The sequence below is a fragment of the Notamacropus eugenii genome, chromosome 5, assembly GCF_028372415.1.
Source record: "Notamacropus eugenii isolate mMacEug1 chromosome 5, mMacEug1.pri_v2, whole genome shotgun sequence".
NCBI lineage: Eukaryota > Metazoa > Chordata > Mammalia > Diprotodontia > Macropodidae > Notamacropus > Notamacropus eugenii.
In genome coordinates, this window is record NC_092876.1 from 10,310,530 (window position 1) to 10,332,281 (window position 21,752).

The 21,752-nt window shown below is 44.3% G+C and overlaps 1 protein-coding gene across 1 annotated transcript; it reads left to right on the top strand.

Annotated features, from left to right (window-relative positions):
* The first annotated feature begins 1,998 nt into the window (after positions 1-1,998).
* On the top strand, positions 1,999-19,904 carry LOC140503304 (uncharacterized). Its single transcript, XM_072607185.1, has 5 exons — positions 1,999-2,392; positions 4,451-4,621; positions 13,785-13,911; positions 14,734-14,829; positions 18,037-19,904. Exons 1-5 carry the CDS (start codon positions 2,027-2,029, stop codon positions 19,446-19,448), a joined length of 2,172 nt encoding a protein of 723 aa, XP_072463286.1. The 5' UTR covers positions 1,999-2,026; the 3' UTR covers positions 19,449-19,904.
* Positions 19,905-21,752: the final 1,848 nt, after the last annotated feature.

Consider the following 21,752-nt stretch of genomic DNA (forward strand, 5'->3'; position numbering starts at 1 on the left):
AGACTTCTTAACTAGCCCAGTCCCACTTCCTGCTGCTCTCTGCCATCTTCATGGCCTCCTGTTCTGCTTCCTTTTCCTCTATAGTTCAAATAGAAACTATTCCCAATAGATATCTTTTTTCCAACTTCCTATTTCCTGTTACTGTCCAGGGTACCACCATCCTTCCAGTCACCCAGGACAGACACCTAGGCATCACCCTCTCACCCCCAGCCACATGCAATCAGCTGCCAAGTCCTGTCTATTTCGACTTTTCCAACATCTCTATCCCCTTCCCTCTTCTGAGCCTGCCACTACCCAGTGCAAGTCTTCATCACCTCAGGCTTGGACTGTTATAGCTGCTGGTTGGTCTCCCTGCCTCGTCTGTCGTCTCTCCTCCTCTCTGCCACCAAAGTGATTTTCAAGTTCAGGTATGACCATGTCACTTTTATATTAAATAAACTCAAGTGGCTCCCTATGCCACCCAGAATTAAATATAAGAATCCCATTCAGCTTTTAAAGCCCCTTATAATCTCCCCCTTTCTGTCTTTCCTGTCTTCTTACACCTTCCTTCTTCACTCTGCAAACCGATGACATGGCCGTCAGTCCTAGTGCCGGGAGCTCTCTCCCTCCCCAGCTCCTGTCTGTTGCCTTCAAGGCCCAGCTAACGTCCTGTCTTGTGCTACCAGCTTTGTCCATGCCCCTGAACGCTGGTGTCTTGCTTACGTTATCTTCTTTTGATTTCGCACACATCCTGTGGAGACGTGCTTGTTTGTATGTCCATTTAGACTGTGGGCACCTTGAGGGGAGGGACTGTCTTTGCCCTTCTTTATAACTCTAGCACTTAGCCCAGAGCCTAGCACACAGTAAGTACTTAATAAATGCATGTTGCCTTGACAGGAAATGCTTTTTTGGATTCTGATCGGCTCCCTTCACGTAGCATCTGGCCCTAACAAAGCCTTTTCCTACCCAGTTACAGAAACGTTTGGGAGCAAAATCACTGTTATAACGAAACTTCGGCTCTAACAAGCCCAAAGGGTGCGATCCAAGGTCCAAGGCTTCCCCTAGGGACCTGTGTTTAGTGTCCCCGAGGCTCCAGGTCACTAACCAGGCTAACCCGGGAGCAGGGCTCGGGCTGCAGGGCTCCGAGCTCAGGCTGCAGGGCTCCGGGTGCAGGGCTCCGAGCTCAGGCTGCAGGGCTCAGGGTGCAGGGCTCAGAGCCCAGGGTGCACGGCCCAGGGTGCATGGCCCAGGGCGCAGGGCTCAGAGCCCAGGCTGCAGGGCTCAGGGTGCAGGGCTCAGAGCCCAGGGTGCACGGCCCAGGGTGCATGGCCCAGGGCGCAGGGCTCAGGGTGCAGGGCTCAGAGCCCAGGGTGCACGGCCCAGGGTGCATGGCCCAGGGCGCAGGGCTCAGGCTGCAGGCTCCGAGCTCAGGCTGCAGGGCTCCGAGCCCAGGGAGCAGGGCTCAGAGCTCAGGCTGCAGGGCTCAGGCTGCAGGGCTCCGAGCCCAGGGAGCAGTGCTCAGAGCCCAGGCTGCAGGGCTCAGGGTGCAGGGCTCAGAGATCAGGGTGCAGGGCTCCGAGCCCAGGGCGCAGGGCTCAGAGCTCAGGCTGCAGGGCTCAGGGTGCAGGGCTCCGAGCTCAGGCTGCAGGGCTCCGAGCCCAGGGAGCAGGGCTCAGAGCTCAGGCTGCAGGGCTCAGGCTGCAGGGCTCCGAGCCCAGGGAGCAGGGCTCAGAGCTCAGGCTGCAGGGCTCAGGCTGCAGGGCTCCGAGCCCAGGGAGCAGTGCTCAGAGCCCAGGCTGCAGGGCTCAGGGTGCAGGGCTCAGAGATCAGGGTGCAGGGCTCCGAGCCCAGGGCGCAGGGCTCAGAGCTCAGGCTGCAGGGCTCAGGCTGCAGGGCTCCGAGCCCAGGGTGCACGGCCCAGGGCGCAGGGCTCAGAGTGCTCGGCCAGGGCGCGGGACCCGGGGCTCGGGCGGTGCTTCGCAGCCCAGGGAGCACAGGAGGACTTTCGGCTTTGCCAGCCTAGCCTGGCAGGCCAGCTCCAACCAAGATGGAGTTACTGAGGGTCAGAGGGAGGTACGCTCCATTTCAGGCCCAATCCCGAGGCCTCAGGGGCGGGGCGGCGGGCCTGGGAGGGCCCAGAGCCCGGAGCCCAGAGAGTGCCAGCCCACGGAGGCCCCCCTTCTTCCTCCTCTTTCCCTTCCCACGCGGCCCCACCTTGGCAAGCTCAGCCCTGGACTCCTCCTCCAGGAAGCCTTCGGGCCTGAGATCGCCGGCTCGCAGCCTGCTGGGAACCCAGGGCTGGGCTAGGGGGTCCCGGCGGACAGAGTCTGGACTCGGGCCCTTGCTCCGGCCTCAGGCTCCGCCCGCCACTGCAGCCCTTTCCTGCTGCCTCCTCCTCCCGTCGGACCTCCCGGTGAGTGTCGCTGGCTGCCCCGATGGGACCCGGGCATCTGCCCCTCAGCCTGACTCCAGTCCCCCCTCCACCTCAGGCAGCCACCCCCCCATTGCTGCCTGCCCCTCCTGGAAAGCAGTCTGCTTCCAGTTTTCTCTTCCCCCCCACCCCCCATCCCCTCTTCAGCCCACTGCCCCCTCTTTGGTCCCGCCTCCAGCCTCCTGCCCTCCATCCCGCCCTCTGTCCCCCCATCCCTTCAGGCGCCCCGCCTCCAGCTTCCTCCCCTCCATCCCGCCCTCTGTCCCCCCATCCCTTCAGGCGCCCCGCCTCCAGCCTCCTCCCCTCCATCCCGCCCTCTGTCCCCCCATCCCTTCAGGCGCCCCGCCTCCAGCCTCCTCCCCTCCATCCCGCCCTCTGTCCCCCCATCCCTTCAGTCGCCCCGCCTCCAGCCTCCTCCCCTCCATCCCGCCCCCCGGCCCCCCCTCCCCCTCCCAGTGCTCGCCTTCCAGGCACCCCGCCTTCCTCTTTTTGGCCTGCCCTCCGCCCCGCCCCCAGGTCCCGCCTTGGGTTTCCCTGTTACTGTCCTTCCCCCACCCCTAAGATGCCTTCCTTCTGCGGGTCACATCCCATATTCAGCCCCTCTTGTATACAGACATCCAGCCTCCTTCCTGTCTTACCTTCCATCCCCCAGACACTTGCCACCCCCTAGACCCCCAAGATACTTGCCCTCCTCTAAGCTACCCCCAAATCCAGGCGGCCTGCTTAAAGCTATACTCAGATGTCCCCCTTTCAGCCCTCCATTTAGGCCATCCATAGGTTTCCCTTCTTCAGCCCACCCTCCAAGCCCCTCCTAGGCGTCCCTTCCCCCTTCAGCTGAGCCCTGTTTGGATTCAGAAATCCTCTCCCACTCCCTGGAGGCAGGGGTCCTGCCGGCGACCTGTCCACCTTTTCAGGACCCTTGGGCAATCCCGAGCTCGCCTCCCGGAGCCCTGTTGTCCTTGCCGTATATTCTCTGGGCTGTTACAGTGTTACACCTAGAGGTGCCCTGGCTCCCACTTGTTGTTCAGTCCTGCTTGACTCTTCATGACTCTGTCGACCCTACTGCCCATGGAGTTTTCTTGGCAAAGATACTAGAGTAGTTTACCAGTTCTTTCTCCAGTGGATTAGGGCAAACAGAGCTTCATTGATTTGCCCTCCATCACACAGCTGGTAAGTGTCTAATTCCAGATCTGAACTCGTCCTTCTGACTCTGGCCAGCTCTTCATCCACTGAGCCATTCTCTCTTCAGGCTTCCAGCCCCATTTCTTTTACAGCCCTCACTCCAGGGCACTCAGGGTTTCTCTCCCAGCATCCCCCTCCTCCTAGATACCACTCTAATCCTGGATTCCTTGCCCCAAACTCAGTAGTCTGAGCTTCTGGCCACTTGACTCCTAGGAGAAATGTAGTCTCCCAGCCCTGGCTTTACCTTGGCCATGTCCAAGCCTGCCAGTTCCAGGGCCCTCTCCATCACCAACCTTCCCTGGCATCCCTCCCTTTTGGATCAAAAAAAAAATCAAGTGTTTAGACCAAGAGTTCTTCGCCTGGGATGAATTTTTAAAAGTTGATAACTGTATTTAAATACGACTAATTTCCTTTGTAATCCTTTTTTATTTTATGCATTTAAGAAGATCATTCTGAGAATGGGTCCACTGCCCAAAGATCTCACCAGACTATCATAGGAGTCCATGACTTAAAAGGCTAAGAGCTCTTGGCTTTAGGTACCATGTGCTTGTTGGGTGGGTTGGGGAAGGGGATGGAAGGAGATTGAGAAGGGAGAGATGAATGGAAAGATCTAATTCTGGATTCAGTGAGTGCTGGCTTCTTTCATCCCATCTGGGGTACCAAAGCCCTTCCTACCTCTTGGGTCTCTAAAGGAAAAAATTGAAGAGGAAGGGACAGAGGAGCAAGAAGGGATGTTAAAAATTGTTTCTTTTCTGACCTTCTGTGTTTCTAAACATGATCCTCACTTCTGTCCCTTTTTGGCTTGAGTCTTCCCCTAGGACAAAGCTCTTACCCTCCTTAGGACTTTTCTCTCTGTAGGTGCTTGTGGAGATGGCCAGTCTCCAGTCTGCGAGAGGAAGGGCAAGAACCCTCCCCTTTGGGGATCCTTTTGCTTCCCTACCTCAACCTGTGGAGGATCCAAGCCTGGCCCAAGAGGGGATCCTGGAGTCAGAGGGAATGGCCCCTGGGATCCAGAGAACTCCATCTATGGTAAGTGCGCTCAGTCCACAGACTTGACAAACAGAAACTGTGAACATTGTCATAGACAGAGAGCAGGAGAGTAAGATTCAATACAAAACCATTATTTATGGATTGTTCTTTTTGAAATAAATCTAATATAGTAGTAACTAGCTGTGAGATCCTGGTCACTTAACCTCAGCTTAAGTTTCTTTATTTATAAAATAGGGATAGTGATAGCACCTGCCTCTCTGGGTTATTGTGAAGGTGGAGCGAAGGGAAGAATTTATTAAATACCCACTTTGTGCCAGGCACCATGATGAGTACTTTACAAATATTACCTCGTTCAAGATAAATAAAAGACATTTATAATTTGCTTTGCGAATCTTAATATGAATATGAATGTTAGCTCTTAATGTTAGTAATTGTTTTCTTTTTTCCTCCTTTAACCAAAAGAGCCTCCATGAGTATTTCAGTATCTAGGAGCCCTTTCCCTTTGCTTTGAGCTCTTCCTATCAGGGATGATTGTGTTCCGGAATCACAGAATCTCAGTGGTGATGGGGACCTCAGAGGTCAGCTCTGTAACCTATGCCCAAAGGATAATGCCCACTGCCACCCCATTCCCCCGTCCTTCATGGTATCCAATGAAGGGAGCCCATTCTATTTTTTGGGCAACTGTTAAGTACGAAGTTTTTCTTTCAATTAAGCCTAATTTTGTGTCTTTACAACTCCTCCCTATGCTCCTGGTTCTATGTCTCTGCCAAGAAGAACAAATCTAAACTTTCCTCTCTGTGACTGTGCTTGAAATGCTCAAATTCAGTTACCATTCATGTCCCACAGAAATCTTTTCTCCTGATAAAAGCTCCAAACTTCCTCCCAGCAATTCTCAATGGCTCAATCTCTTGACCTTTTACTATCCTGCTCATCCTTCTGAGGACCCTCTGTCCTTTCCCCCTGGCCTTCCTAAAAGATAGAACCCAGAATAAGACTTCAGAAGGGCCACTTCAGACCATGGCAACAAACAAAGGTCTCTTAGATCTTGGACCCTGTTTCCTCTCATAGTGAGGCGTAAGATGGCATTAACAATTTGGGCAACCACAACACACTGTTGACTTGTGTTGCAGTCAACTCAGACCCCCATACCTGTATTGGTTGAGCTGCTGTCCAGCTATTCTTCTTCTATCTTGTACGTGTGAAATGGATATTTTTTGAAGCCAAGTGATCAATTCTATTTTCATCCTGCTTAAATGTGACTTCAGTTAATCAACAAAAGTTAATCAATAAGCATTCAAACAGCACCTACTGTGTAGCAGGCACTGGAGATACCAGTATAACAGTAAAACAAGGAGACTATATATGACCAGAGGGACTACTTGTGCCCCCTTGTAAGCACATAGGGGCTATATATCCTGTCCCTCCCCCAAGAAAAACAGTGATTGGGGGAAGGGGTGCTAACAACTTGGAGGAAGGTCTGTCAAAGAAAGGAGCACTTGAAGTGACCTTGAAGGAAACCAGGATTTAAAAGATATGAGGAAGAATCACATGCCATGAGTATGAAAAGCTAAGGGGGCACAGGAGAAGGAGAGGGTAAGAGCAGGCCAGAACCTGGGATGGACAGAGCTGAGCTTGCTTCTAGGTGGGGGAGCCACAGAGCACTAAGTTGTCCAGCTGGCTCCCTCTCAGCTGTGTACCTGGGTTCTTACCTTTTCTGAAAGTGGCCTTGATGTACACATATGGAGTTTTCTAGTTGGACTCATGTAAGAAGGTTCTCAGTCCTACTCAGGAGAAGAAGCTGAAGACAGCAGACCTTGTGAGGTTGTCCTGAAGTCAACAAATAGCTGCAAAAATGGATTTTAGCATTTCTAATACAAAATATGTAGGACAATTCCAGGCTCTTACTTTCAACCTCTGATTCCTTTCTTTGCTTCCGTCTTCTCTTTTTGTTGTTATTCAGTCATGTCTGACACTTTGGGACTCCATTTGGGGTTTTCTCGGCATAGATGGTCGAGTGGCTTGCCATTTTCTTCTCCAGCTCTTTTTACAGATAAGGAAATTGAGGCAAACTGGGTTAAGTGACACAGGATCACACAGCTAGTAAGAGTCTGAGGTCAGATTTGGACTCATGACTCCAGGCCTGGCACTCGATCTACTATGTCACCTACCTTTCCTTTTGAGGAAAGAAGGGCAAGACAATGTGCTGCCCTATGGCTCCACCTTGAATCCCAGTGTCTCTGGGGTACAGTCTACCTAGAAGCAAGTTCAGCCCTATAAATTCTCAGGAACCCCTCAAAATATGGAACTAGAATTTAATGTTTCAGAAGAGGAATGACTGAATAAAATGAAATTAAAGAAGAAATAGGCACAGTGGGAATGATAGCTTCAAAAAATTAAATTAAATTAAATTAAAAATCGCGGCGAGTAAATTATTTTGATGTACCTGACCAAGAATTGTTCCAGATCCAATAGAGGTGATGAAAAAGCAAATGGTCGATTTGGGGCTGAAAACTGCAGAAGTGGAATTAATCCATGAATATTTAGTAAGTACCTTCTGCAAGCCAGAACTATGCTAAGTGCTGAGGGCAAATGGACAAGTACGAAACAGTCTCTTCTTGGTATGAGATTGCATTCTAAAAAGAGAGTCCACGAGACACCTAAAATATCCGAATACATCTGCATACAAAGTCTATATCCATATTCATGTGCATCTAAATATAAACCAAGTAGTTAAGTACTGGGGAGGGAAGCCAGTAGTAGTTGGAGCTGGTAGGGATCAGGAAAGCCTTCATGCAGATGTCCTAGCTGTCTTTTAAAGGAAGACAGGAACTTTCTGAGTTGAATGTAGGATGGTGTGTTGCAGGCACTGGGAAATTCTGTTAAGAATAGAGAAGCCAGGGGGGCTATATTATAGAGTGCAGGATAGGAATAATGTCTAATGAGACTTGAAAGGTAGGTTGGACCCAGGTTGTGAAGGTTTTTAATAGCTAAGTAAAGGAGTTTCCTGTAAAGCAAAGCAAAGATTCCTTTAAGTCAGGCCTGTACAACCTGCAGTTCAGCGAAGGATTTCCTCTAAATATGGAGGATGTTTTCCTCTACATTTTTTACTAGCTGCCTGAAATCCTTTGACCATAAGCTGCCCATGGGCCAAAGGTTGTACAGGCCTGCTTTAAGTAAAGGGCAGTTGGGTGGGGAGGTAGATGGAGTGCCAGGCTTGGAGTCAGGAAGACGTATCTTCCTGAGTTCAAATCTGGCTTTAGACACTACTGGCTGTGTGACTTTGGGCAAGTCACTTAACCCTGTTTCCCTCAGTTTCTTCATCTGTAAAGTGAGCAGGAAAAGGGAATGGTAAACCACTTCAGTGTCTTTGCGAAGAAAACCCCAGTCTGGAGTTATGAAGAACTGGACATGACTGAAAAAATAAACGAACAGCAAAGGCGTGTCCATGTTATCCTATCCTAGGAAGCCACTAGAGATGGTCAGATAGTCCAGTCTCATGGTTAATTCCATGCCTAATGAAAATCAGTTTGGTAGCTGTATTCTGAGAAACTCAGGGTAGGGATGAACGTTTAAGAAGCTGTTGCTGTAATCCAGGTGAGAAGTAAGAAAGGTCTGAACTAAGGCTATGTAGCCTCATGACTGGAGAGAAGGGCTCAGGAGCAAGAGATGTTATGAGTAGAAATATCAAGGTTTGGGATATATTGATTGGGTATGTGGATGCAAGAGATGAAGGAGTCCAGGACAATGCTGAGATTATGAATCTACGATACAGAAAGTGTGCCAGTTGCCTCAACAGAAACAGCCATGTCTGAATCTCTGACCTTGTATGCTTCATTGGTTCACTTCTCTGTTTTTTTTTAAACCAGTACCAAGTGATTTTAATGACTACTGATCCATCATATAGCTTGAGGAAAGCAGTTCTGTTCCTTTTTCATTCTTGCCTTTTTCTCCCCACTATTTCTGTGTATAGCCTAGGTCTTTTGTTCCTCCAAATGAATTTTGTAGTTATTTTTATCTAGTTCTGTAAAGCATATTTTTGGTAGTTTTCTATGGTGTTAACTCTGTTAAAGTTTATTAAGTTCCTGATTTCCCCCATGTCACTGCCCATCCCACCTCCCAGAAAGCTTATGTTTATTATATTGGCTTGGCCTAGCCTCTTCACATGACTAGCAGTCTTGTACTTTGGAAGCCACTTTGTAATTTGTAACATTTTGTAATTGTGTGTCAGACTAAAAGTTGTTGGCATATTCCATGATAGATTGAAAATGAACACATGACTTGAATATTAAAGATCAGGTCATAAAAATTTGGAAGAGCCTAAGATCATATCCTTTTAACAACTAAAAATAGGAGGTATATTAGTAACCAGAAAAATGAGGGGCAATTACAAAAGATGCTTTTGCAAAAACTTAAATATATCAGAGGAGAAGGAAGCTGAAATCTTTCCATGAAGTTTCTCAGATGAAGGTTTGAATTCCAAGAGATATTGGCAACTATCAGTAATGCTGAAGAACAAAAGCCATTTTTCAGTGTATTTTTGATCAAAGTGTGTGAGCAAACATTTTGTAAAGGAAGAATTGCCAGTTATTAACAACCTAATTGTTAACAATCTAATAACTATTTAATAAAAAGAATGCTCTGAATCACCAGTAGGAAGAGAAATATAATGACCCAAAATGGGACTAGTCAGTATTGTAGGCATTGGGGAAAGACAGGTACAAGAATTAATTGTTGGTAGGGCTGCCATTCTTTTTTTTTTTTAATAATTAAATGTATTTATTTAACTTTTAACATTCATTTTCACAAAATTTTGGGTTACAAATTTTCTCCCCTTTTGTCCCCCCCCCCCAAACACCAAGCATTCTAATTGCCCCTATGACCAATCTGCTCTCTCTTCTATCATCCCTCTCTGCCCTTGTCTCCGTCTTCTCTTTTGTCCTGTAGGGCCAGATAGCTTTCTATACCCCTTTACCTGTATTTCTTATTTCCTAGTGGCAAGAACATTATTCGACATTTGATCCTAACACTTTGAGTTCCAACTTCTTTACCTTCCTCCCTCTCCACCCCTTCCCTTTGGAAGGCAAGCAATTCAATATAGGCCAAATCTGTGTAGTTTTGCAAATGACTTCCATAATAGTTGTGTTGTATAGGACTAACTATATTTCCCTCCATCCTATCCTGTCCCCCATTACTTCTATTCTCTTTTGATCCTATCCCTCCCCATGAGTGTCGACCTCAAATTGCACTCTCCTCCCCATGCCCTCCCTTCTATCATCCCCCCCACCCTGCTTATCCCCTTATCCCCCACTTTCCTGTATTGTAAGATAGGTTTTCATACCAAAATGAGTGTGCATTTTATTCTTTCCTTTAGTGGAATGCGATGAGAGTAGACTTCATGTTTTTCTCTCACCTCCCCTCTTTATCCCTCCACTAATGAGTCTTTTGCTTGCCTCTTTTATGAGAGATAATTTGCCCCATTCAATTTCTCCCTTTCTCCTCCAAATATCTTTCTCTCTCACTGCTTGATTTCATTTTTTTTTAAGATATAATCCCATCCTCTTCAATTCACTCTGTGCACTCTGTCTCTATGTATGTGTGCGTGTGTGCATGTGTGTGTGTGTAATCCCACCCAGTACCCAGATACTGAAATGTTTCAAGAGTTACAAATATTGTCTTTCCATGTAGGAATGTAAACAGTTCAACTTTAGTAAGTCCCTTATGACTTCTCCTTGCTGTTTACCTTTTCATGCTTCTCTTCATTCTTGTGTTTGAAAGTCAAATTTTCTTTTCAGCTCTGGTCTTTTCATCAACAATGCTTGAAAATCCTCTATTTCATTGAAAGACCAATTTTTCCCCTGAAGTATTATACTCAGTTTTGCTGGGTAGGTGATTCTTGGTTTTAGTCCTAGTTCCTTTGACTTCTGGAATATCCCATTCCAAGCCCTTTGACCCCTTAATGTTGAAGTTGCCAGATCCTGTGTTATCCTGATTGTATTTCCACAATACTTGAATTGTTTCTTTCTAGCTGCTTGCAATATTTTCTCCTTGACCTGGGAACTCTGGAATTTGGCCACAGTGTTCCTAGGAGTTTCTCTTTTTGGATCTCTTTCAGGCAGTGTTCTGTGGATTCCTTGAATATTTATTTTGCCCTCTGGTTCTAGAATCTCAGGGCAGTTTTCCTTGATAATTTCCTGAAAGATGATGTCTAGGCTCTTCTTTTGATCATGGCTTTCAGGTAGGCCCATAATTTTTAAATTGTCTCTCCTGGATCTATTTTCCAGGTCAATTGTTTTTCCAATGAGATATTTCCCATTATCTTCCATTTTTCCATTCTTCTGGCTTTGTTCTGTGATTTCTTGCTTTCTCATAAAGTCCTTAGCCTCCATCTGTGCCATTCTAATTTTGAAAGAACTATTTTCTTCAGTGAGCTTTTGAATCTCCTTTTCCATTTGGCTAATTCTGCTTTTGAAAGCATTCTTCTCCTCATTAGCTTTTTGAACCTCTTTTGCCAGTTGAGTTAGGCTAGTTTTCAAGGTGTTATTTTCTTCAACATTTTTTTTGGGTCTCTTTTAGCAGGGAGCTGATCTGCTGTTCATGCTTTGACTTCATGTCTCTCATTTCTCTTCCCAGCTTTTCCTCCACCTCTCTAACTTGATTTTCAAAATTCTTTTTGAGCTCTTCCATGGCCTGAGCCCATTGGGTGGGCTGGGACACAGAAGCCTTGATTTCTGTGTCTTTGCCTGATGGTAAGCATTGTTCTTCCTCATCAAAAAGGAAGGGAGGAAATGCCTGTTCACCAAGAAAGTAACCTTCTATAGTCTTATTTCTTTTCCCTTTTCTGGCCATTTTCCCAGCCAGTGACTTGACCTCTGAATATTCTCCTCACACCCACCTTGCCTCCTGATCCTCCCAGCCAGCGTTTGGGGTCTGAGATTCAAATGCTGCTTCCAGCCTTAGGGCTTTTGGCGGGAGCAGGGCTGCTATTCAGTGTGAGAATTAAGTTCAGATGGTCAGGTCGGGGCAGGGCTGCCTCTCAGGCTCAGTTCCCTCAGTGGGTTTATGCACAGACCTTCAACAATGGATCCAGGCTCCCGCCCGCTTGGGGAGCCCCGGTCTGCAGCCGCCTCCCAGCCTCTACCTCCCTGAGGGGGGCCCGAGTTATGGGGGCACCCCACTCCCCTCTCGACCCACCAAAGAGACTCTCTCACCAACCCCCATCACCTGTGGGTGGAGGGACTTGTGCAGCCACTGGAGATCCTGTCCCTGAAGCCTGCTCGGATCTGCTTTTCTTGGTGCCATGGCCGAGGCAGGGCTGGGCTGGGCTCCGCATCTGCAGTGCGACGGACCTTTTGCGAGAGGTTTGCAGGTCCCTCTGTAGGTGGAGGGACCCGCGTGGCCGCTGGAGATCCCGTCCCTGAAGCCCGCTCGGATCTTTTCTTCTCGGTGCCACAGCCGCGGCAGGGCTGTACTCAGCTCCCAGTCCCGGCGCCCAGTCCACAGCGTGAAGGACCTTTTGCGAGAGGTTTGCAAGTCTCTCTGGAACAGAAATCTCCCTTGCTCCAATGTTCTGTGGCCTCTGGGTGCAGAATTTGCCGTGAGTTACTTCTTTGTAGTTGTTCTATGGGTTGTGGGTTTGGAGCTATGTGTATGTGCGTCTTTCTACTCCGCCGTCTTGGTTCCGCCCCCTCTAGGGTTGCCATTCTGCAAAGCATTGTGGAATTATGCAGGTAAAGTGCAAAAAAACTATGCAAAAAATGCCCCACCCTTTGAGTCCAAGCTAAGCATATATCTCAGGGAGGTCAGTTTCAAAATGTAAGACTCATATTTGCCCACATGCTTTAGCTGCTTTGGTGGTAGCAAATAACAGAAAGGAAGCAGATGCTTATTGACTAGGGAATGACTAAGGAAATTGAGGTACCTGAATATAACGGAATATCACTGTGCTGTAAGAAACAGTGAATATAATAAATACAGAGAAAATGTAAATATAAAATAAATAAGAGATAAATATAGAGAAATTTGTTTAACTGACGCAAAGTGAAGTAAGTGCATCCAAGCAAACATTGTATACAACACAACAATGTAAAAAGAAAGAACAATTACTCCCAAACAAATTATTTTTCTTTAAAAAAAGTCTTTGTTAAAAAGGATGGCTTTTCACAGTGTTCAAGGACTGCTTCTGGTAGACTTAACCCTTTACAGCAATGTAAGGACCTAAAATATCCCCAAAGGACTCTTGAGGCAGTATGCCAGCCACATCCAGAGAAAGAGCTAGGAAATCCGAACTCAGAATGAAGCAGGCTCTTTTCTCTTGGGTTTTGTTTTGTTTTTTTTTTGTCATGGTTTCTCCTATTTGTTTTAATTCTTCTATGCAGCATGACTAATGTGAAAATATATTTAATAAGAATGCACATGTGGAACCAATATAAAATTGCATACCTTCTCAGGGAGAGAGGGGACAAGGAAGGGGAGAAAATTTAAGACTTATGGAAATGATTGTTGAAAACTGAGAACAAATAAATTAATTAAATAAAAAATGAAATGAAAAAGGATGGCTTTCTGGGAGGTGGGATGGGCAGTGACATGGAGGGAAATCAAGGCAATATAAGACAAAAAGTACCAATAACATTTATTTTTAAAAAAGAACTTTCTTCATATTTATCCTATAGATAAAAGTCAGATCTCTTTCATAGAAAGCAAAGCATGTTGCACTTTTTTGTTTGTCCTCTTTTCATCAACCAGAAGATAATTTTTTTTTTTTGCAGAATAGATTTTTCTTTCCAGATTCTAACAAATGATTAATAGAATTTGCTTTACAAAGTTTCTTATAAAATATCACTTAGTACAGTTTTGATGAGAAATGAGGTTCATATCAGCTTGTCTTCCCCTGTCTCCTCTGCAGATTCTCACAAAATCTTAAAAATCACAAATAAAAGACATATCTCTTTATCTCCATAGGGACAAGCACTTCACAATAAGACATTTTTCAACTGCCTTCCAAATGCCGGTACAAACTGCTCTTCTCAACATTCCATTTGACTCCTAAAATGATGGTTTCAAATGTTGACTTTTGAGTGGTGTGACCTTTGCACGTCTGCTGCCTTCTTTGAACCTTAGTTTCCTCCTTGTAAATTGAGGTTATTGAACTAGATGATTTCTAAAGTCTTTTCAGATCTAATTCCTATGACTTTCGTTATTTTAGAAATCTGTGACATTCAAGGACGTGGCTGTGGAGTTCAGCCAGGAGGAGTGGTGCCTTCTTGACCCTTCTCAGAAGGAATTGTACAAGGATGTCATGCTGGAGATCTCTCAGAGCCTACTCTCTTTGGGTAAGAGCAGCTCACCCTCTGATCCCATTTGTGCTCCAACCATCTGGAATCTGTCATTGAAGGGAATACTTTTGCTCTCTCCCCAGCTACCTATTGCACAGTTTATCAAGCGTTTATCCATCATTAGAAACCAGAGGGTCCTCAGTCCTTTCTATCTAAGAAGCAAGGTCCCTGATGCTCCCTATTCTTATGTAAAAGTATTTGCTTTGTCTAATAGGCAGTTGGGAGTTTGATTGGTTGATTTTCAGGCTGTCTCTTAATATTTCTAGGGAGTTTCAGGATAAGGATGAAATGAGAATTGAAATCTCAGATTTGGAAGTGATCTGAGAGATTATCAAGTCTCTAATTTCCTATATTTCTTCTGTGTCCTCCCTATTTAATGGTCAAACAACTTTTGCTTGCAGACCTCCTTTGAAGGGAACTCCCTTGTTCCTGAGGCAGCCCCTTCCTTTTTGGATGCCTCATTATTAGAGTGCCCTTCCTGATAGAGGGCCTGCATTTGTAATCTGCTCGTAATTCTACCCACAGGGGCCTAACAGAGAAAGTCTGTCCTTATTCTTTCTAGATATTTCTCTTAAATTCTATCGCAGATGTTAAAAGTCATGGAAATTTCTCATGCTTTTAGAAGGGGACTGCTCAGAGAACTAGTTTTCTGATTCCAGATGAGTTTAATGAACTTTCCCCCCTCCTCTCCTACAGCTCCCAGAAGCATCCCTAAAAGGTTTTTGGCACTACCCCTTCTCTGAATATCCCCTTTCCCTGAAGAGCTTTGCATTCTGAGGTTTTCTGTGTGCTCAGGCCTTCCTTATTTACCCTGAGCAGGGCTTCCAGTTCCCAAAGCTGATCTGATCTCCCAGGTGGATCAAGCAGAAACATCATGGATACTGAAGCAAGTAGACACAAAGAACTCTGGTCCAGGTGAGTTTCTGGCCTCTTGTCTGGGAAAGTCTTCATTGGCAATGTTGAGTACATTTGGAAATATAGGGCAGGGTACTTTCCTCAAATTCCTCAAGGCCATTTGAGAAGGGTTGAGGCTTTCTACTTTGAGCATTTTCATAAGCCCTTTTCATCAACAGGAGTTATTTTCCTCCTTTCTTTTGTGGGATCTTTGAATTCTTGGGAAAAAATGGTTCTCCATATGACACAAAGCTTTTTCTTTCCCTGTACTTGGGGGTTTCCTTTATCTCAGAAGTCATTCTTCTGAGTCATTTCCCCTCACTGGTCATTGAATCAAAAGTATCTTACTTCCCTATAGGTTAAAGCAATTTCCCAAGCCCTGACTGGGGCATGAGATAGACGACTTGTTCCCTGACCTCCAGGATTTTTGAGTCACCTTAGCAGGATAATACATAGCTGTGGAATAAAGTCTACCTCTGTCTATGAATGTGTCACATTGATGCTACAGTCTTCAATAGTGCATTAGAAACAGACAGAAGGTCAATAAACGGTACCAATTTTGATGCAATTCCTTTAAATACATGGGTTCAACAAATCACTTGCATAATTACAGACTGGGGATATGTGTCTAGATCTAAAATCTTTAATTAAAGGATTTGTTCTGTAAAACTTGGACTCAGTCAAAGGACTGCACTTGAGGATCTAGAGGGTAACATGTAGCCTCAAGGCCGAAGGTTCCCCACCCCTGGTTTAGACCATAGTTCATGCAAAAAAGCCAGTAGAGTAAAAAATGAGACAGGGTTACTCAGAAAACTGTCCTGAACTTAGGCTGCAGGGATAGAAACAGTGTCCCTAAGGAGGGACCCAATAAACTCATTGTACTGGGATCTGTTGTGATCTTATTGGAATGTCCATTTCTGAGCACTGCATTTTATGAGGATATTGATATATTTGGACAAGAAAAATAGAGGATTGGCAGGTTTGAGTGGGCTCTCCTTAACTCAGGGGAGAGAATCCCCACATTGAGGTGAGGTCAGAGCCACTGAAATGTAAATGGTACAGTATTGAATCAATAAGTGAAAGAACATTTATTAAGCAACCAGAGTGGGATTGTAAATTAAAAAGCAAGGTAGGCCCTACTCTCAAGGAGAACTCAAGGAGTTCATTTTCTAACAGGGAGACAAATACAGAGCTTTTAATTTCAAGTCTGACAGAAAGTTTTTATGGCCCTTATGCAGAGGCAATGCATATTCTTTCTTGTCCTTCACACTAATAAAATCCTATCCATTTCTTATATGGAACTATATGACATTGCCAAAGATTTTGATAGATCTTTCTTTTGCGGGTCTTTAGTAGCAAAGACTGCTGAGGAGGTGGGGATGTAGCCCCTGTAGAAGTAGTTTGCAATCTGCATCTTTCCAGGGGTTGCTTCCTAGGCTGATGGATGCATAAATCACTGGCAATTATGTGAGGGTAATTTTCTCAAGTGATTTAATAAAGTAATTTTTTACTTTAGGGCACATTTTACATAAGGCATATGTAAGGCTAAGGCACATACTCTTAGTAAGATACATTTATTAACAATTACGGGTATTTGGTAATGAAGCTGGTCAGACTGACCACCTTAATAAAGCCAATGACCCAATGAGAAGGAGGGGACCCTCTTTACTGATCCCCAAGAAAGAAAACGTCTTGGTAGTCATGGAATATTACTTACTGAAGTCTATACCAAGAAAAGTAGGCTGGAATTCAAGTGAGGCCAACCCTTCTCTGACAATTAAGGAATACTAATTATTTTATGGGACCCTTCTGCATCTTGTAATCTTAGCTAGGGGATCAAAACTTGCAGACTTACTGTCTCCTTAGAAAGGATAAAATCTCCCTTAATTTCACAAGGACTAGTAAGGACAGATGACATCTCTTTTGGGTAAGGTGCCATGTTAACTTGTGAGGCTTAAAGATCACAAAACAATGTCTGCTGAAGCTGAAGGTATGGTAGATGATTTTTAAATCAGCTAAATTCGTAAACTCAACTAAAGGACATAGAAAAGTGGCTTTAGGCAGATACAGACCCAAATATAAAATTAATGCAGCATAAAATCAGTTACATTGTAGAATCAATATAATATTTTTAGAACTGAATGTAGTATGCTCATTTTTCAGCTTTGGATAGTAATTTTACAGAAACTGACTATGTGCTAGGGCCTAAAATGCTTCCAAGTAAGCACAGAAAAGCAGAAATATAAAACAGATCCATTACTGACTAGAAGAAAGTAAAAACTCTAATTAATAATTCTTTTGGAAAAAAGAATCATGCTCAAATGGAGAAAGCTGGTTTCGGGCTGCAGAAAGAACTCTGGACCAGCCATTATTGGCTCCATCCAGAACTGGAGTTGGAGCACCCCCCCCTTATAAGCAGCATGACTTTGTTCCTCTCACTGAGTCCATTTCCTGAGCTGTAAAGGGTAAAGAATACCTGCTCTAACCATGTCACCTAATTGTTGGGAGGATCCAGTGTGAAACCATGAGAAGCTCTTTGTAAAAAAAAAAAAAAAAATGGAAGATAATATTTTGTTATTCTGTATTCTTCCATTTCAAGTTTGAAGGTTCTGCTTCTTGATCAACTGAATGAATGAAGAACCATTCATTAACAACTTACTGAGTGTCCAGCATTGTGTATGGGAATTCATGTAGAAAAAGTCACACAGTCCCTCTTCTCAAGAAGATCATACTCTAATTGGAGAAGATAACAGAGAGGAGAATGTTCAGCTTCATGCAGTTAGAGGGGTCCAGAAGTCCTATGCACAACCTGGAAATGTTAACTGACCTACTGGTCCTGCAACCAAAGGATCCAGGCTGTTGGAAGGCATAGAGGTAGGGCAGAGGTCTAGAGGACCTTAAGAGACAGTGGCAAAGCAGATGATAAGACTTCATGGTCCTCCATGTCTTGGAAAGAAATAGAATTGGTTACTCCTACCTTATTCAAGCCATTAGCAGTCAAGAAGCTCCGATGTTTTCCAGGTGACCAAGGGAAGGAATAAGTGGAGGGAAAAGGAGGGTACTCTGTAGTAGTAGGTCCATGTGTGTCTTGCCTAGATGTGCTCTGGGTATTCTGGGGAGGCCAGAGGTAAGAAAAAGGAGGTGACTGACATGACACTAACTGTAAACTAGTTTTCTTTTTGTCTGTAGAAATAAAACAATATATTTTTCTCTTTTTGTTTCCTTCAGATGGGGAGACCAAGCCTAAAACCAAGGAAACTACACAAAAGCTGAGCATTTCCTGTGATTTAAAATCGAGAGAAATCTGGGATTCTGATATCAGGTCAGGGAAGAAACAATGCAACTGGGAGAGTCATTCAAAACAACTAAAAATGATTCTCAGGAAATCTCCCTGTGAAGGGAAAGGTGATGAACACAATAAATTGGAGAGAAATTCTAATCAGGGGTCAGAGATTCATCATGAACATGCTGAAAGTAAAAGGAGTTCACAGCAATACTCAGGCCTGTTTGAATGTAAGGAAATCACCTCAGGAAATGGATATTCCAAATATAGTGAATATGGGGAGTGCTTTAATGAGGAGATAGATCCTATTCAGCATTGTGGAGTAAAAGGTTTTCAAAGTGATCACTGTGAGATATCCTTGAGCTTGAGGCCAGATCTTATCAGTCATCAAAAGAGCAATTCTGGAGAAATGCCTTATAAATATAATGAACACAGTACAACTTTCACGCATAACTCATCTCTTAATCTACATCAGAGAGTTCCTGCGGGTAAGAAATCTTATGAATGTAATCAGTGTGGGAAGACCTTTTTTCGGAACACAGATCTTAGTCAACATCAAAAAATTCACAGTGTAGAAAAGGCTTATAAATGTAACGAATGTGGGAAGGCTTTTAGCCAGAGTAGAGACCTGCATAGACATCAAAGGATTCATACTGGAGAAAAGCCCTATAAATGTAACGAATGTGGGAAGGCCTTCAGTTATAGCTCATCCCTTATTGCACATCAGAGAATTCATTCTGGAGAAAAACCTTATGAATGCAGTCAATGTGGAAAGGCTTTCCGAAATCACTCCAACCTTGCTGTCCATCAAAGAATTCATACTGGGGAAAAGCCCTATAAATGCAATGAATGTGGAAAGGCTTTTAGCCAGAGCAGAGACCTTCTTAGACATCAGAACATTCACACTGGAGAGAAGCCCTATAAATGTAATGAATGTGACAAGGCCTTCAGCCAGAGCAGAGACCTTCTTAGACATCAGAATATTCACACTAGGGGGAAGCCTTATAAATGTAACGAATGTGATAAGTCCTTCAGCCAGAGTACATCCCTTCTCACACATCAGAGTATCCATGCTGGGGAGAGACCCTATAAGTGTAATGAATGTGGGAAGGCCTTTAGCCGAAGCTCGAATCTTAGAGTACATCAGAGGATTCACACTGGAGAGAAGCCTTATAAATGCAATGAATGTGGGAAGGCCTTTATCCTGAAATCATCCCTTATTTTACACCAGAAAGTTCATACTGGAGAGAAAACTTCAAAATGTCATCAACGTGGAAAGGCTTTCAGACAGAATTTTCACCTTGTTGCACATCAGAGAATTCATTCTGGAGAGAAGCCCTATAAATGTAATGGATGAAGGAAGGCCTTCATCCACAGTTCATGCCTTCCTGGGTATCGAAGCTGTATTGGAGTGAATCTAATTGATGTGGGAAGGAATACCTTTAGCTGGAGCACAGACCTTCTAGAATATTGGAGAATTCATACTGTAGGTAAAGCCATAGAAATGCAATGGATTTTTCTGTGAATGCCTTATGTCTGTCATTTCTTCTTGCCCAATAATATTCCAGGACATTAATAGACTATACTTTCTTCTCTCATTCTCCAATTATTAGTATCCTCTTTGTCTGCAGTCCTTTGATACCACAAAAAGTGCTGCTGTGAATATTTTAATGTATAGTGGACCTTTCCATCTGTCGTTGACTGTTGGGAAATATAAGTCTAGTAGTAGAGTTGGCTGACCAAAGGGTGTGGAGAGTTGTGACTTTTCCTGTATAATCCATTTGTACACTAAATAAAAAAATGTTTCAAGTTTTGTTAGCTTAAACTTAGAAACACCATCAAATAGACCACTTTCCATACACAAAGAGGTTTGTACATGAAATGGTGAAACTCTGTTAGATGCTGTATCTTTTATTTATTTTTTATAGAGTATAATTGCTCAATAGGTTGGCTCCAAAGCTCTCCCAGTTATATCTGTTCCCCTTTGAAACTTTTTCTTGTTTGTTCTGTGTACTCACCACCTCTCTCCCAAAATCACATCGAATATCATTATACCTCTTCCCTCAATCATCCTGCCACAAGCAAAAATTCTCCCTGAGACACAGTTATGGACAATCTTCCTCCTGTTGTGTTCCAAGTTTTATTTTCATGATAAATGGCTAGCACTAAGCACAGAAATCCATCTTCAGTTTATTGTGATAGAAGGTAAAAGATGTGAGTCTTAGCCTAATTTATATTACATTATTTTTCAGTTTCTCAGCAGAAGTTGTTCAGAAAGGGAGTCCTCTCCACCAGGCATTTATATTCTTGAGTTTAGCAAACAGCTGGCTCTTGGTTTTGTTATTTATTCCTGCTGGCCTTGTCTGTTCCTGGAATTCAATATGAACTGATGCAGAGCAAGGTAAGGAGAAATCCTCAAACCTCATACGGGGATGACCACCTTGTAAACGGAAAGATTTCTAGCAGCAGCAAGAGATCCAAGCAACTGAGAAATTAGTGAAGGTCCCACAGGAAATGCGGAAAAGTATTTCCTTTCCCAAAAGGATGGGAGGAGTTACCAAGATGGAGTGGAGGTGACATTACAAATGGGGTCATAGTATTTGAGGTTTTTGTTACATGAAGTGGGGAAATAAACAAATATTTAAAGGCCTAGCATGTGCCAGGGACTGTGCTAAGACCTTTACAGATATCTCATTTGATCCTCACAACAACATTGGGAGATTCTCACAACAACACTTATCCCTATTTTATTGAGGGATTTATTGAATTTAATTGAGGGATTTATCGAATATAATATTATATTATTCAGGAAACTGAGGTAAACAGAGGCTAAGTGATTTCCCAGGGTCTTTCAGCTAGTAAGTGTCTGAGGTTACATTTGAACTTGTAACTTGCTGACTACATATCTAATGCTCTATCAATTGCCACCTTGTTTAGTTATTTCAGTTATTCAAACTTTTCATGACCCCATTTTGAGGTTTCCTTGGCAGATATACTAAAGTGATTTGCAATTTCCTCCTCCAATTCATTTTACAGAAGAGAAGACTGAGGCAACAGGGTTAAGTGTCTTGCTCAGGGTTATACAGCTAGTAAATATCTGATGCCATAATTGAACTCACAAGGGTCACTTCCTGACTATGCTGGGCATTCTATCCACCATGCCACCTTGTTGCCCCATTGTGCCTAGAATTGAATTTACAGAGAGGGAGGATTTCTTTGTTCCGCTAATGGCTCATATAAGAACAAAATGCAACAGTAAAACATTAAAAAAAAATAAATGTGAGGAGAGGAAGGCATGACCTTCTAGGGACATCAAGAAAGGCCTTATATAGAAGCTGAAATGAGGTGAGTCTGGAAGCAAACTAGGAATTTGCCATGAGAACAACAGCCTCAAACCCCACCTAACATGAGTGTTTTTATCTGATCTTAGTGTGACAAGGAGCCATTAGACTGTGCATTGGAGAGTGACATTCTGATATGTCCTTGGGAAAATTCTTATGGGAATTGTGGGGAGGATGGTTTGGAGTGGGGAGAGACTGGAGAGTTGGAAGGTCTTTGAAATAATCCAAGTGAGAGGCAAAGAAGATCTCCAAAGGCCTCATATGGAAAGATGAGGATAAGAAAAGCCTATTACTCCATGTATCACCAAGGCGACATTCAC